We start from the raw sequence: 16,250 nt of genomic DNA on the forward strand, positions 1-16,250 counted from the left end.
CTCAGTGCTCCCAGGGAGAATGAAAGGCTCTTCCCCACGGTGAGCAACCCTCAAATGCTGCCAAGGCCCTTGGTTTGCCTGCAATGAATGCTGATGGCCAGTGATGGTCACTGGAGCTCAGTTTATTTGATTAGGCACATGCACTGCCTGGTAGCAAACAACAACAACATTAAACAAACAAAAATCCTAGAGGAGGAAGACTAGGAAGGCTTGCCAACGCCTGAGCAGATAGTGGACATTTATATGAGAATAGGCATGTAAAGGTGTTATTCAGAGACAGGACAGGTGCCACGGATGGGCAATGAGTTCACGCAATACTCCATGAGTGTATACTTACAGGTGAGGGACAGGTATGTCTTTGGGTGTGCAATTCTTAGGGAAGAATATAAAGACTCGAAAGGATGCTACGTATCACACTGATAAAACAGAGCAGTTGTATTTCTATATGCTAACCTTGAGCAATGGACAGAGGAATAAATGTCAAGAGGAAAATAACATTGTTCCACCTTGTTTTGTAGAATTGTGGATCCTGCAAGAAGATGTACAGTTCATGGAAGGATGAGGTGGGTAGCTCGGATGCTTTCATGTCTGGGTGCCCTTGGAAAGCCAAGGACAGATAGAAACACAAATCAGGACATATCAGTAAGAGATGCCTGCTGGCACAGAGGAGAGCAGGTGAAACCACCTTTGTAGAAGAGGCTCATTTGAAAATGCTCCTGAAAGATATGTTATCAGAACACTATCTTAAGTAGAGTAGATAAGACTTTGAGAACCTTGAAAATGCCTATTGAAGAATACATAGCATTTATCTTGCTTTCCTTGATTAAAGAACATTCATACATACATATTCATCCTGTACTGATAGGTAGGAGAGGGGAGGTCAGCCCAAAGAGGTGACCAGTCCCTATTCCAGAAGTTCCGGGTTGTTGCATAAGTGAAGAAGTATGCTGATCTGCTTTCAAACTTCTGTAAACTTTGGCTTAGTGGTAGAAAAGTCAGAAGATCCAAATATTTAATTTCAGTGCCTATGTAGACCATTCGCTGATTTTCACCAATTCTGTTCTCATCACCTTGGTCTAATGTTATCACCATCTTCCCCAGAGACCATTGCAGCAATGCTTGTTGTGTGGTGGTTGTCCAAGGGCAAAAGTGAGGGAGGGTGATCCCCACAAACTGTTGATTCTTTGGCCTCCCGTTAGACCCACTGAACTAAAATATCTAGAGGGTGATCCAAGGAATCTGCACTTTTCTTGGCTTTCCAGGTAATTCACTTGAGCCCTAATATTTGCAAAACGTGGTAGTAGTACATTTTCCTGGTTTGTTTTAAAAATTAACAAGAAAAGGGATTATCTTCCTCTCCACTTTACAATCTGGTTAAGAGACTCAGGTGAGCTGCTAATTTCAGGAGAACACCAGCACTTACTGACTGCCCAGATGCCTGCACCTAGATCATGGAAGCGTTTACAGCACCAGGAGGAAAATAATATTCTCATAAATGCCAGCCTGTGAAAAATAGCAGCAATGAATCTTTATGTATTTTATGAAAAATTATCTTATTATTCAGCAAAATCAATCAGACTAAAACCAGAATTCTAAACCCCACGATTATCTTGAGGCTTCAAGAGAAATCCTATAATCTGACAGGTGAAGGGACAGACCAGGAGAGATTGGGAAGTTTTAACACAGGTATTAGTTGTCAGATTCAGGACCCAGGTGTTCCGAATAAAGCCCAGGGATGTATTCACTGTATCATCAGTCTCTTTTCCGTCCTTTTCTTCCCCATCTTTGTTATGCTAGAAACACATTCTCACTTCAACAATCCCTTATCACTGCTCTGATGATGAGTGATGCTTTTCCTTTCATTCCCAGATATTTCTTATTGTTTAGAATTTATACTCCAAACCTTGGCTTTCTATGGAGGATTTTCTTAGTCTTTCGAAGTCACAGGTTCAGAAAACAAACAAGCAAACAAAAAACTTGACTGCTTCTCTCAGCACTAGAAATAGTTACAGGTGGTGAAAGCACATTTTTGTTCATAAACATCATTTTAAACTGTCTAATTTCTTGGCAGAATTATTACTCTGCCATGTTCTTTTCTGTGTCCTTGCAGCCCACACTGCACCTTCAATCAAATGGCTTGTATCTGACATTACATCTCTTGTAGCACAGTATCAAGTACCATACTGCAATCATTAGGACACAAAAGAAATAACTATTGTCATATTGAAGAAAAGATCCCTCAGAGAACAGGTACCTTTAGCATTGGAAATGGGAACTTACATCTCAGTCAAGTACCTTTTTACTGTCTCCAGAAGGTGGAATTATCTGACACATTAAATATCTTACTTGAATAGCAAAGGGATTATGAGAGTTACTTCCTGAAATAAAAATAGAGGAAGATATACCTCAAGTCAAATCGCTGTTGTGATATTTGTTTACCAGAATTCAACTTGAATGACCTGAGCATTTTATTGACAACATCTAAACCTATGGATCCTCAAAAATATTGATTCCATATTAGACACTAGTTTACACTGCACAAAAATTAATGTTTTTAAAAAAAGTAGGCATAAGCTTAAAATGGATGACTTCATTTCTTAGATTTAAATCTTCATAAACTTCTTTTTGTAAATCTAAGCTTTTCAAAAATTTATTCATCTTATTTAAAAACTTCTTAGCTGGGTTAACAACATTTGTCATAGCTTTTAAAACTTAAAGCTGAGGCTGGGCGCGGTGGCTCATGCCTGTAATCCCAAAACTGTGAGAGGCCGAGGCAGGTGGATCACAAGGTCAGGAGTTCAAGATCAGCCTGACCAACATAGTGAAACCCCGTCTCTACTAAAAATACAAAAATTAGCCATGTGTGGTGGTGGGTGCCACCTAGGTACTTGGGAAGCTGAGGCAGGAGAATCGCTTGAACCTGGGAGGCGGAGGTTGCAGTGAGCCGGAACCACACCATTGCACTCTAGCCCAGCAACAGAGAAAGACTCCACCTCAAAAAACAAACAAACAAAAAACACTTAAAGCTCAAATGTGAAATGCATTAAAGATCAAAAATGTTTAATATCCCTTATATAATACCAAATTTTTCCTTGACAAATGTAACTTTCTAAAATTTTAATTTTTACTTAAAAATATTTAAAGGAAACAGATTATGTTTGAAATTATACATCTCAATAATTGCACTGAAATACAGTTTATTCCCTAGGTAACAATTCCCTAAAGATTTTCATTACATCACAATGTGTTTGTAACTTCTTGTTAGAAAAGGTGTCAGACCATATTATGAAAAAATGTCTGGCGCATGAAAGCAGTGTAATAAAACAGTTAAAAATGTAAGCTAATGAATCACGTTAACTATGCTCAAATCTTACCTTTTCTATCGACTACCTGAATGTCTTTGGGCAAATTCTTAAACTCTCTGTATATCAGGGTCCTCATTTTAATAATATTTGCTTATAAAAGGTTATTGAGAGAATTAAATGAGCTAATACAGGTGAAGCGCTTAGACCAGTGCTAGGCTGGGTGAACTGTACAAATTATCAGCACTACTGTTATTGTATAGGTAGAGCTAGTATATAGGACAACAAATTGTTATATTGTAGTCTATATTTTTATTTTAGTAGGCTCTCAGTAACAAATTATGAAATAAACGCTTGCAGATAAACATTATTTATACTGAAATATTTGACATTCACTTTTTTTTTACGTTGAAATAAACAGAGCAATTTACTTAGGAAGTATTAACACAGAGTTGTAATTGCTTTTGGTTTTTATCTAAGTTCTCTTCCCAAAGATGGCTAAGGAGTACAGGGGCCTGGCCTTGGCAGAGATCTCTTAGGGTAGGGGCTGAGAGAACTGTGACTCTTACCAGACTTTGGGTTCAGAACAAAGAGTCAAGGATGGGAAGAGAAGCAAACCAATATCTGTAAGCCGGAGAATAAAGCCACCAAAGGGGAGGCCTGGAAGCCAAGCCACTGGAGAACAAGAAGGAAGGAGGGAGAGGAGAAAACGATGCATCTGGTAATAAGCCTGAAATTGTTACCGGGACTCACCCTGGGCAAATGCTATCTCCCACAGTGACCTTCATGAGATCTGATTCCTACACGCGGAAACTGTATTTAAAATGCAGGGGACTGGACTTGGCAGTTAATGCATTTCTTGTTTCTATTCCTGCTGCTTAGACAGCACCAAGCATAATCAGTACTTTTATTTTAGGCTAAGACACATACTCAAAATGATATACCCTACCTTTAAAAAAGAATGGCATACATTTACAACCTCATGACCAAAATAAAAATAAAAAGCAACTCCCTTAGCAGCACAAAGATAAACCTTTCAATTTCCCATCATCAACATATGTATCAAAGTACAGCAATGCGATGCAATTATTAACAGAAAGATAGATCTAGAAGCTACAGCAGACACTGCATCTAATGATATTAAGGCCCCTGAAAGATGACTTGGGAGGAAAATAAAGAAACAAAAATAACAGCAAATTTCCAATCAACAAGATTGAGTTGTATCTGAAAATAAGGCATCTCTAGAAAGTGATCCTTTTTGTATTTAATGTTTTTTCTAAAGGGAGCATGGGGAATTCTAGCTTGATCTTGCTGGCAATCTGCTGCATATTCATCTTGTGCTAGAGAACATGATTTGCATAATGTGGGACCCAGTTCTGTGTGCGGGAGAACCAGTTCAGAGAGCTCAGATTGAAGGCTGAAGAGTAAAAAGAGCCAGCATTTTTGAACTCACCATAAAGGGTATTCACAGCTCAGATCTCACTTCCCTGTGATAGGATTTCCCAAATTGACTGAAGTAAATAGATTACATTTTCTGGGAGGCCCCCTGGGGAATGTTTCTGTTTAAGATACACACAACCACATACCAACACACACACACACAATATGTGTGTATGTTTACCTATAGATTTCTTTTGTTGGTGGTAATATTTAACAATGACAGCGTTTTAAAGAATATATATGAGACTGACATGTAAGAGCATATTTTAATGCATTTAAGACTCTATCAATTTTTCTCGAGGCATAATGGAAAGAAGCACCCTTATATAAATTTTTATTGCTTAAACCTGTGGCAGAAATAAATTCTAACTACATTATATGCATGAATACGGCACATCTGAGTGCAAATTAGTTGTAAATAGAAAATATTTCAGAAGAGGCCATATGGCTTGAAAAGAGCTCAGCTTCCAATAAATATTACCACAAAACACAGAGACTTGCAAAACATACACATTTCAATATTATAAGTAGTTATTTTTCAGTAAAATATCTATACAATTTAAACTCTTATGTTAAAAATAAACTGCTATTTTTCTTTTCTTTTTTTTTTTTAGAATTCATATTATTTCTTTAAAAAAAGAGTTTTAGGAGAAACTCTAAGAGAAGTGCATTTCTAACTAGAAATATAAAAGATTAGATTCACGTGTAAACTAGGTTTTTTTTTTTAAAATCCAGCAAAAGCACTATTTAAGACATAGTATTACGCTTCCTTTAGATATACTCATATTACTAAACATTGATGAAACAGCTTCTACAGCATTCTCTCAAAGATCAAATACTAAGGCAAAAACCGGCAGAATCAATAGACACAGAGCTTTCTTTTCGTTGTTGCTGCCATTGTTATTTGACATGCATTGAACGAATGGCCAAGATCTTTGGCATATTACTTACTGATGGGTAGAGGTAACCTTCTCCATTCATGGCTATATACAAGCCTGTTTTCACGCCCTGGATGGCAACAACACGCAGTCCCACTGGTATGAGGTTGAAGAGCGCTGTGAAGATAAACATGGTCTGTCACGAATGGGCGGGAAGAAGCAGGGCATAGTGTAATTTTTTCTTTCTGATTTATTTTATTCAAGAAACATCATCTTTGCCGATACTTTCTAAGAAGTTAAATTACTTAAACTAACTTATCTTTCGCTTTTAAATAACTTACATTTTGCAATTAAATAACTTATATTTCGCTTAATAAGTAAGAAGTTTCTGCTGTGGGTAAAATTAGTACTTCAGCTTCAACCTTTGTTAGCAGTCTTGCTTACAGCATTCTGAAGAAGTGATGTGATAATAAACTGAATCAAGCCTGTCATCATGCCTCTAGAAACGTAGTCTCTGACACCATTAGATACCAAAAGAAATCAACTGTGAAGACTCTCCAAGAGCAGAATTTTAAAAGTCCAAGTTGAATGTTGATTCTAACCCTTCACACAGAAGGTGTGATTTGTCATTGCAATGAGGTCAGGCCAGAAGTTAAACAGGTGATTCCAAAACTAAATTACTGTTGTAGAACCAACATGATATGCCAGCAAAGCCCGGAAAAGATGTGCACCTGCCAACGAGCTAAATTTAGAAAGAATTAATCAACACTGAATGGCACGCAAATGTCAGAGAGACTACTCATTTATGTTTCCATGTTTTGTTTCTTCCCTGTTGATAAAGCATTAAAAGCATTTTATATATTTTTACATGGTACAGATATCAATGTTATAACATTAAAAAATATTAATATCCCTTTAACACATTTTCATGCCAGTGTTACATATTGAATGTTTAGTGGGTGTTTCAGAATCATTCTTTTTTTTTTCTTTTTTTTTTTGACAGACTCTCACTCTGTTGCCCAGGCTGGAATGCAGTGGTGCAGTCTCTGCTCATTGCAACCTCCAACTCCCGGGTTCAAGCAATTCTCTGCCTCAGCCTCCCAAGTAGCTGGGAATACAGGCGCCTGCCACCACGCCTGGCCACATAATTCCTAACAATAACTGCTTGATGATTTTGGAAATTTTATTATAGATACATTTATAAGAGAATTATTAATTATTTACAGTGAGGTTATCTGCTCCTACTCAAGTCCTTTTTAACTAATTCCACTTCTAAGCAGGACAGAACAGGAACTGAAAGTACTAAAATAGTGACATAAATGTGTAAGTACAATTCCAACGTCAGGCTCTAAACTGTATTGCACAAAGCCAAATCATTTGAAAAATGTCAGCAATTTGGACTTCATTCCAAGGGTCTAAGTATTACATAATTAAAAACAAACTTTACAAATTGTGTTCTATTTAATTCTCAGGGACATGTTTCCTCTTAATAGGGTGAAGAAAATTGCACCATCTCTTCTGATTATTACATCCTACTGTTCTCAAGATCCCGAGATGTCTGTGCTACACAAATATTAAAGGAAAACCTCAGGCCAGGGCCATGAATAATTATCACTGGTAGAATACTCAGGGGCATCTATGGTTAGTTGGATATTAGTTTCACTATGTAAATTAATATCAGATTTTCTGCTATAGGATTTTAGGGGATTATGTTATTCTTATGAAAGAATAAGGTTTTTTCCCTCATTTCCATTACTTAATATTAAATCTGGATGTGGAGTTGTTAAGTATTGGGAGGTATAGCTGTGCTATTGGCAACTCTCAGTATTCCTTCTTGGTGGGAATTGGCTATATTCACTCTTGTTTAGAATATCTGAACTGAACCATCTCCCTTACATCTTGAAAGAATGGGCACCATAGAATAATTCCTGATTTATGCACAAAATTGTAGCGGGAAAACCATAACCATATGCCTGTCCATGCAAGCTACGCTAACCTAATTAATTCAAAGTTAATTATTCTAACTTTCCTCTTCTAACTTTCACACACGCCGAATGGTATTTGTAGGTGCCATATATTTTATATAGGCCAGGTAGTATAATTCTAGAAAACAAATAGATCATGAATTCACCAAAATGATGCGGTTATGGGAAACAGAAAAATTATATAAGATCATTTAAAGTGATCATATTGAAAAAATACTAGTTTTTTTTTCCCTTGGGTTTTGGTTGGGATCTGAATTATAAAATACAAGGTATCATAATTTACAGAATGAGAGTAGAAAGTGAATGCTTATATGCACTAAAATGTGGAGAACCATTCAGAGCTGGCCAAGACAGAACTGTGCTAATTAAAACCACAGATACCCACATTAATTGAGACATAATTCTATTTCTCCAATCTCTTTGTTTCTTATATAACTCTAAGGCAATGTCACAAAGCCTAGGGGAGTAAGAATAATGAAGATGTTTTTGCAACTTTGTTCATTTGTGGAACACTCTAGTTCTTCATATAAGAGTGATTTTCAACTCTGACCACATATAAAAACTAGCTGTGTTCATAACACAGGATGGCCAGGCTCAACCCCATAGCTACTAAATCCCACAATCTCTGGAAATGGGTTTAGGACATAAGGAATTTTTTTTGAAAAGCTCCTCAAATGGCCCTAATATACAACCAAGGTGAAAACTGCCATCCTAAAGCCTGTGGGTGGTAGCCACTGAGTGATAGAAATACTTTACGTATCAAGTTACCAGGTTGAGAATTTCTAAGGTGGAGGGACTTCTGAGATTTTAACATTGCCATAGTTTATCGCATATTGATATCTGTAGAGTCCTATTCTGCTTGTAGTATCTATTGTCTGTCATAGGAACAATGAATTTTAAGAGCACAGAAAAAATCCATAGCATCCCCAAAAGCAAACTGGGGGAAAAGAAAAATCACCCACTAATAAAATACCATCATTCATGGGGATTCTCAGGTTTAGAAGAATTTTAAAGAAATTCTTTAAATGAGAGTGGCAATGAGGTAACCTAGGTGCTCACTTCCTTTTGTGAAAGATCTTTCCATTATCATGGTAGTCAATAATAAGTAGTCAACTTGCTACAGCATTTTCTCCACTAGAACCATTTACCCATCATCAATGATTTTTTTTGCTACTTTTCTTTCCCAGAGATCTATAGATCTTAGACTGGAAACCGTGGAGAACAGGGGTGCCAAGGTTCGCCTACCAGTGGGCCTATTTTTCCTCTTCTTAATTCATCTGAAATTTTTAACAAAGGCAGTTTAGCAGGATGGTTCTGTCTTTTTCTTATTCTAAATAATTCTATATTTAGTGTGGGAAATGTATTGAACCTAAATCATGAAGATATGAAAGTTCAAGTCTTCAATTTTGTTAGTGACTTTTAGAGTGCTATCTGGGTGAGTTTTAGGTTACTTCTTATTGTTTTTCCTAGTTACGGATAACTAACCCATGGTTTGCATTCAGGGACTTATAAACAAATAGAGACATGTTTACGAATGATTCAAGCATTATTGCATCACCTCCCTCCTCACAACAAAAGAGCTGCACTCTAAGTAGGACCTGTCAGCCTTTTTAAAGCACATCCTGCTTTTAAAAGAATTTTTCAGTGCTTACATTTTTCTTAGGATTCATGAGACTACTGAAATGAACCAGAGAAAAGAAAATGTCTTTAAATGCATCCTAAGAAACACCATTTTGCAATTTATATAAGTCATAGGACATAAAAATAAATTAGTAATTTCCATTACTTTTATAAATCTGTTACAACCCTGCCAATTTTATAGTAATAGAATTTGTATATGTTCCCTCAAAAAGAGGGAACATTTATTTTACCTTGTGTTTTTCTTTATTTCTTTGCAAATGTTGAAATAGTAACAAACTAAACTAACTGGCTTACAGTGCACGTGCAATGCAATATAATGTCTCAGAAAAGCTGTGGAGCATGTCTTTGCATAGGAATTTGAGTCCCTCGAGTGTGGGCATTATGATTTTCTTCTGATTTGCTTTTAAAGGGGATCCTGTTTCATCTTCCTTCTCAGGACTGTTTCTCACTAGCATTTAGGGTATCAGAAGAAATTTCAAGACTTGTTCTGAGTTTTTCGCTCCTTCTACTTCAGATAAAGAAGAAAAAAACCCCATACATTTAGAGAACAGAAGGTGGAGTGTTTTTTAGTACCTCAGCTTTCCAGTTTAGTCTTTAAAATTATTCAGATAACCAGACCTGTATGTATGCATATAATATATCTGCACTTCTATAATTAGAAAGTGCTTATTCAATTCTGAAGCAGTATGCTTTTAAAAGGCAATGTCTAATAGACACTTCTCAAAATGATATTGATTCCTGTTTTTAAGGTAACTAATTTGTTTGGCATGACAAAAACATACACAAATTTAAAAAGCTAGAGAAAAAACACACAAAACCTTTGTTTGAATGAAATTATTTTTTCCAGTAGTCCAATAAAGCCATATGTTCATGCAGCTTTGGTGTATGTCCTGTCTTGAAAACTTTTGTCATAAAATAGATGGCATCAGTCTTTAGTCTTATGAATCTTTCAGAGTGTCATAGCTCATCTAGTGATCAGAGTTATAGAAAACCAGTTTTCATGTTCTAATACTCTCAGGCCAAACAAAATCAGAGAACAATGAAGACATCAGAAATTATGAATCCCTAAACTCTGTGACCTACAGAACAGTAAGACAGAAGAGACAGAAAGTGGCTTTTGTCAACAAATAAGTAAGGAGTTAAAGGGGAAAAGAAACAGAGCAGAGATACATGTATGAGCCTGAACCAAAAGAAGCTGACATTTTTTGTTGGTCAAAGATAGTCAAGTACCAAAAATCTTTGAAAGTCCAAACTAATAACAAAAGCTGCACAAGTAGATGCGTGACATAAAATGCCTCCCCTTCCTCTGTCGCTGAATTGCTTTACCTTCTCTTTTCCTATATCAAAAAGGAAATACAGCAAAAATAAACCAATAAACAAATATAAAAGGAAAAATTTAAAAATAAGAAATATGAGACACAAAGAGAGTAAAGAGGTTAGAAACTGATGAGGAAAACGCAGACAAACACAAAAATTAAAAAGAAAAAATAAAAAGTGAAGCAATGCACAAAATATAAAAAGTGAAACACAGAGACTAGAAAAATAATGGTATTCCACATGGCAAAACTACCTGTAAAAATAACCTGTTTTACATCACTAACTGCTCTCAGAATCAGTGTTACTGTCAATTTGATCATTAGATTTTTAAAAAGGAAGTGCTAAATCTTAAATTGAGCTGATAAAAAATATATATAATAAAATAAAAATAAATTTAAAAGGAAGTCTCTTCTGATTTGATTATGTGTATTATTCAAATCCACACTTCTTTTCATGGAACGATGTTTTTATGTGAAGAATAAGAGATACATAAATGAAAAAAATCATATCTACTTTCGATCCACTAATAATGTTTCTTATTATTAAATATTTCTAATAAAAACAGTTTCGCATTTTACTAACTCCCCCAAACAGTAAAAGGTATGCTATTTTGGAACTACTATGCTTAATTAAAAAAGAATCAGATGCCAATGTAAACAGAAAATGGGAGAGCAAAACACAGACAGTTGAGTAAGGAGAGACGCCAGATGGAGAAATGTTATACATAAAGAAATAGGAAAAAAAACACAGACATTAATACCATGGAAGATGTGTAGCTTTTTACTTAAAAATTATCACAGATGCAATTATCTAAAGTAGTTAGACATTTTTGCACAATGAATTTAGAGGTACACAATCTTCATGTTTTTTCCTCTAAGAAAGATACTATTTTTCTTGTTAAATGCAAATAATTTTAAATTATATTTCTATTATGTAAAAAAAAAAAAAAAAAAACCAAAACGATTCCTTGTAGCTTTTGAATTTTCACAGGCATCATTAAGAACCTCAGGGCCCGATAAAATAATACATCCAAAGAAAACATGTAATCAATTTTTGCCTAAATACACAAGTGTACTTACTTAACTTTTATAATAAGATTAAAAGTAATAGTAATTTTCTGGGTATGACAATTGTTTGAATAAAAAACAAAAATAGTAACATAATTATCTTTAAATCACAGGTTTCTTTGGTTGTCCCGTGAATATTTTCATCCATGTAGTTTAAACAAAATTGTAAATGGCATTCTAGTGTGTAACATTTGTAAAGATGAACCAACATGACCAAACATTTGCAAACGAATCTTAAAAAGTCATTTAAGTAGCAGTTTATCTTCTACCAAGTGTGTAACTGGCGGCCTGTGGTTGTCACTTACTAGAATTAGTGCTGTCATCCTTGGTTCCATCGAGAGCTCCATCGGGGTGCATTTGCAAGTAGTAGCCTTGCCTGCAATATAACCTGGTCACTATACCCTTGAGCTGGGGATCTGAAAGGCAAACATAGTTATCATAAGCCTCACGATGTGTCACCATAGTTTCCTTTTTCTTTTGTTTCTTTTTCTTTCTCTTTCAGAAGAGGACATTTTATACAAGTAGCACATTTTATTTTGTCTCCCAGATTCTTCTGTGTTTTATCAAACCTGCAGTATACTATTTATAGAAGGTAAAGGAAATGCAGTAGTAAGCCACAGAAACAGGCTGTTTTATAAAACTAGTATATGCATATTTAAATTATTTGTTAAAACTATTAAACTAATTAAACTGTCACTTTAATTATTAGTTTAAATTATAAATTATAAACTAATTAAGCAATATTACCATTCACGATGGTAGTGCAAGAGTTTTGCAAACTGGTGACTCTCAGAAATTTTATTAAAGGCTTTTTTAGTGGAGTTCTCCTTTTACTTAAATTGACAAGTAATCCCAAAATTAAAATCAAAACAAAACAAAACAATCTATATTTTAAAAACATTCATACTAATATTTGATACATATTCTTAAGAAAAGCCCCAATTTGGAGAACATCCCTTGATGTTCAAAGGGTCATTCTTAACTTCCATGGAAGTATCTGTGGTGCTTGGACATGATCCACAGGAAAATGGAAAACTCTACTTGTGAGTTCAGGGAGAAACTCAACAAACCCTATGCATGTGAGGTCAGCTCTGAGGCAATCAAATAGAGAAATTAGATAAATTAAACAGATAAACTCATTAACTTGTATAAATAAAAAGGACAGTTAAATTATACAATAAGAAATCTGATTGTCTATGGGCACTGAGATAGAGGGCAGTGGAAGTTTATTTAAATGAAAAGGGAAATCATGCAGTAATAGATCCTCATTTGATGATTCATTGAAAAGACAACCACTCTAGTAATCCAGTGCTTCACAAAGAGCCAGTTGTACCTTTGAAAACAAATATTTGCATGTGGTTTTGCAAAGGCCATCCCCATCTCAGGGACAGATTGGATGTGGGACATCATAATCTTCACCATGGCAACTGGCATTTCTCAGCAACAGCTGAATGGGCCATGCTAATGCAATGGCTGTCAAAACAGCCATTGCTGAGTAATAGACGTTACTGAGTAATAAAACCTAGCACCTTGTAATCTATAGAAAAAATTGTGGTCTTGCAAATAGGTAAAGCCAAAAAAAATGCAAAAAAATAAATGCTATTCAAAAACAGACTATTCTTAAGCTCTTTATTAGTCCCGAAGACATTACAAAGAATTTCAATATCTATTTCTATGCACATTTTTATAACTGATCATTTAAGACATGACTCCACTGTACACATATTTGCTTCATAGATGGTATAATATTGGAAAACAGTGCACGAACAGGACAGCATCACAACATCAGTGTGACTAGCCATATCAGAATATGAAAGCTTTTAAAAGACTAGGATTTTAAAAATAAATATCTAGGTGACTATTGGATTGTGTTACATATGTTCCTTATTCTGTAGCATGTAACTTCCAGAATCACATAATCCTAAGATAGGCACTAGTCGACAACAATACTATTGTGCCTTAGTCTGCACATTACTCAGCATACTTGACTGGGCTAAGTACTAAAGACTTCTTTCTTAGTTTGCTGTATTTTATTTACGCTCTTCACTGAAAATAAGTAGCATGGAAAAGAAGAGAACAAAAGCAAAAAGAGTAAAAAATGTAAAAAAAGGAATAATTTTGTATTATTCTCTTAATTGTCAAGAAAAAATACTGAGATTAGTGATTCACAATTTTCTGTAAAACTTTTATGTTCTGGTATCACTTATTTCTAAGCAATCTCCTATTTGAGCTACTATGTCTTCTGGAGTTGAATTAACTAGATCAGGCAAGGCAGTGAGAAGTCACCTACACACCCACTCACTCACGCCCTCACACTTACACAAAGAGAGTCCTTTGGGATTATGTCTCATTTTGGATGAGGGAGCACAAATAAAATGTAAAATTATGTTTTTGAGCTCTCCTTCAACTTCAAGAAAATACAAACAAATTGATTTTGATTTATCTGGTTACATATTGTTAGATGTTTTTCCTTTTTAGAAACCATAACGCCATTGATTTTGTTCTTCTCAGGTGCCAGGCACTGTTAGAAGCATATGCTATTTTTAACTCATTGGATCCTCACCATGACCTTACTTAATAGAAGCCCACTTGGATGATGAAGAAATCAAGACATAGAGAAATTAAGTATTAATAATATGACAAAGGGCACATAACTAGTAAGTCAACAGCTGGAGTCTGAGCACTTGGCTCTGGGCCCTGCCCACTTAACTGCTACCTGATGCAGCCTCTACAAGTGGAACAATTGAACTAAAATGTCTTCAACACTAAACATAAAATGCAAATCAATCTGTTTCAAAAACCAAAACCAACTTGTATTTTGAAGATTAACCACAACTGTGTTTAAACCCAAATCCTGCTACCCAGAGCTGAATTTGTGATTACAAAGTAGGAACACAAAGGTTAGAAAAGATCAAAAATCTTTAAAAAGGATCCACCCCACTTTTCTATTGGCCACATTTCCAATAAATCTCTGTCCTGTTAAAACCTTACCAAAATTGCTAGTGAGTACCATAAGTTTAAAACACGAGTTGCTCAATTCCTTTCGATGCATCTTCACAATATCTTTCACTCTTTTTTTTTTTCTATTTTCACTGCCAGCCCCTCATTACCTCTCTTACGTGGTCTTCCCATCTGCAGTTTGTATGTTCAAATCCATCAGATCTGGAAATATGCAGTGATTCTTCACTGCCCACTGAATTATGTACAACCTTACCACAGTAAGACCCTACCTTATCTGATGGCTCTGCTCACTACAGCCCTTACCCATTCCCTGCAAGTAGCTTCAACTGGGTCACTTGGGTTACCCACAAATATTCCATAATTTCCCACATCTGTCTTGTTCTCTTAACCTTATCTGTCTCAGATATGGCCACCTACATTAAAATGCCCCTTTGCACATCTGAATAGGTATGCACTCACACTCACACACCTTTCCAGTTACCTCCTTTTCCTCCTCCCCACTCTCCTATCAACACTTCCACTTCCTCAAGAGTGCTTTCCTGAAATCTCAGACAAGGTCAGATTCTTCCTTCAGACAATTTTATGGTATCATAGGTGAATGTGTAGCAATTTATGTGTTCCTGTTTAAGTAGATTTATAAGTTATATTATCTAGTTTAACTGAAGTTAGAATCGTTTAGAGGGGAAAAATCCCATAGAGATAATATGGATTAGAGATGATACTAATTTAAGCAAAAATAAACACCAAACCAATAACAAAGATGAGATTTTTCTCTTACATGGATTATGTGGTTAAAAACAAGTACAAAAACTAGTAATAAAAACAAAAGATGAACTACTGAAATCTAACATGAAATCAGGCAAAGGAGTTCGAAAATGTAAAGACAACTTGAAATATTGCTACCGTGATTAAAATGAAACTTCATCCTAAATGCACATACCTTCAGATATAAAAGTGTGAAAATATTACATTTGTGAGACAAACGTGTTACTGTACATGCTCTTTCAATAAACTGATGGAATAAGAAGGCTTTCATGATATTTTTCTAGAAATGTTAAATATAAGTCCTACAAGAACAAGTATTTTTGTTTTAAATACTGATGTACCCTAAACTCCTATAATACAGGTTCCCAATGAATAAGTGAAAAATGAATAAATATCTGAAGTCCTATACTTATATTTTAGCTAGGCATGCAAAAATGCAAAACACTTTTTAACTCAAAATTAATAGAGTTCTTTATTCTCTTCTAAAACATTTGGGTTCAGAATATCTACTCTGCTTTAGAAAATATAAAAACTTAGTCCCTCTTCTTTGCCTGTCTTAATTCCCCTTTTCCTCCAGTTTTGTCTTTTATTTTCTATTTAGTGTGCCTGATAATTTTACTTAAAATGTTTTGAAGATACTCCTTGCAAAAAACTATGATCTCTGATGTTAATTAAAATAGAAATAATGAAAACTAATGTGCATACATATCAAGAAAAAAAGATGTTCCATAATATATTACCCTTAACACTCAGAACTGAAAGAAATGCAAATCAGCCCAACTGCCTTCAGATTCAGGGGGAAAATACCCAACACTTTTAATTAAAACACTCGTTCTCTCAGAAGCGGGTTCAATTAAATCAATCACTGTCATAAATGATTTTCATGCAATGTGC

At 35.1% G+C, this 16,250-nt stretch overlaps 1 protein-coding gene across 4 annotated transcripts in view; it reads right to left on the reverse strand.

Moving 5' to 3' along the window:
• The window catches only part of FGF14 (fibroblast growth factor 14), a 685,979-nt gene that overhangs the window by 156,437 nt on the left and 513,292 nt on the right, over nt 1–16,250 (reverse strand). For all 4 annotated transcript variants that reach the window (XM_012440933.3, XM_021677373.2, XM_064371776.1 and 1 more), the window contains 2 exons: nt 11,936–12,046; nt 5,694–5,797 (listed from right to left, as the gene is read on the reverse strand). In XM_012440933.3, coding sequence (XP_012296356.1) covers nt 5,694–5,797; nt 11,936–12,046 — 215 coding nt within the window. The remainder of the gene's footprint in view (nt 1–5,693; nt 5,798–11,935; nt 12,047–16,250) is intronic.

This window comes from Aotus nancymaae, unplaced genomic scaffold (genome assembly GCF_030222135.1).
Source record: "Aotus nancymaae isolate 86718 unplaced genomic scaffold, 86718_ANA_hifiasm-v0.15.2.pri h1tg000161l, whole genome shotgun sequence".
Lineage (NCBI taxonomy): Eukaryota > Metazoa > Chordata > Mammalia > Primates > Aotidae > Aotus > Aotus nancymaae.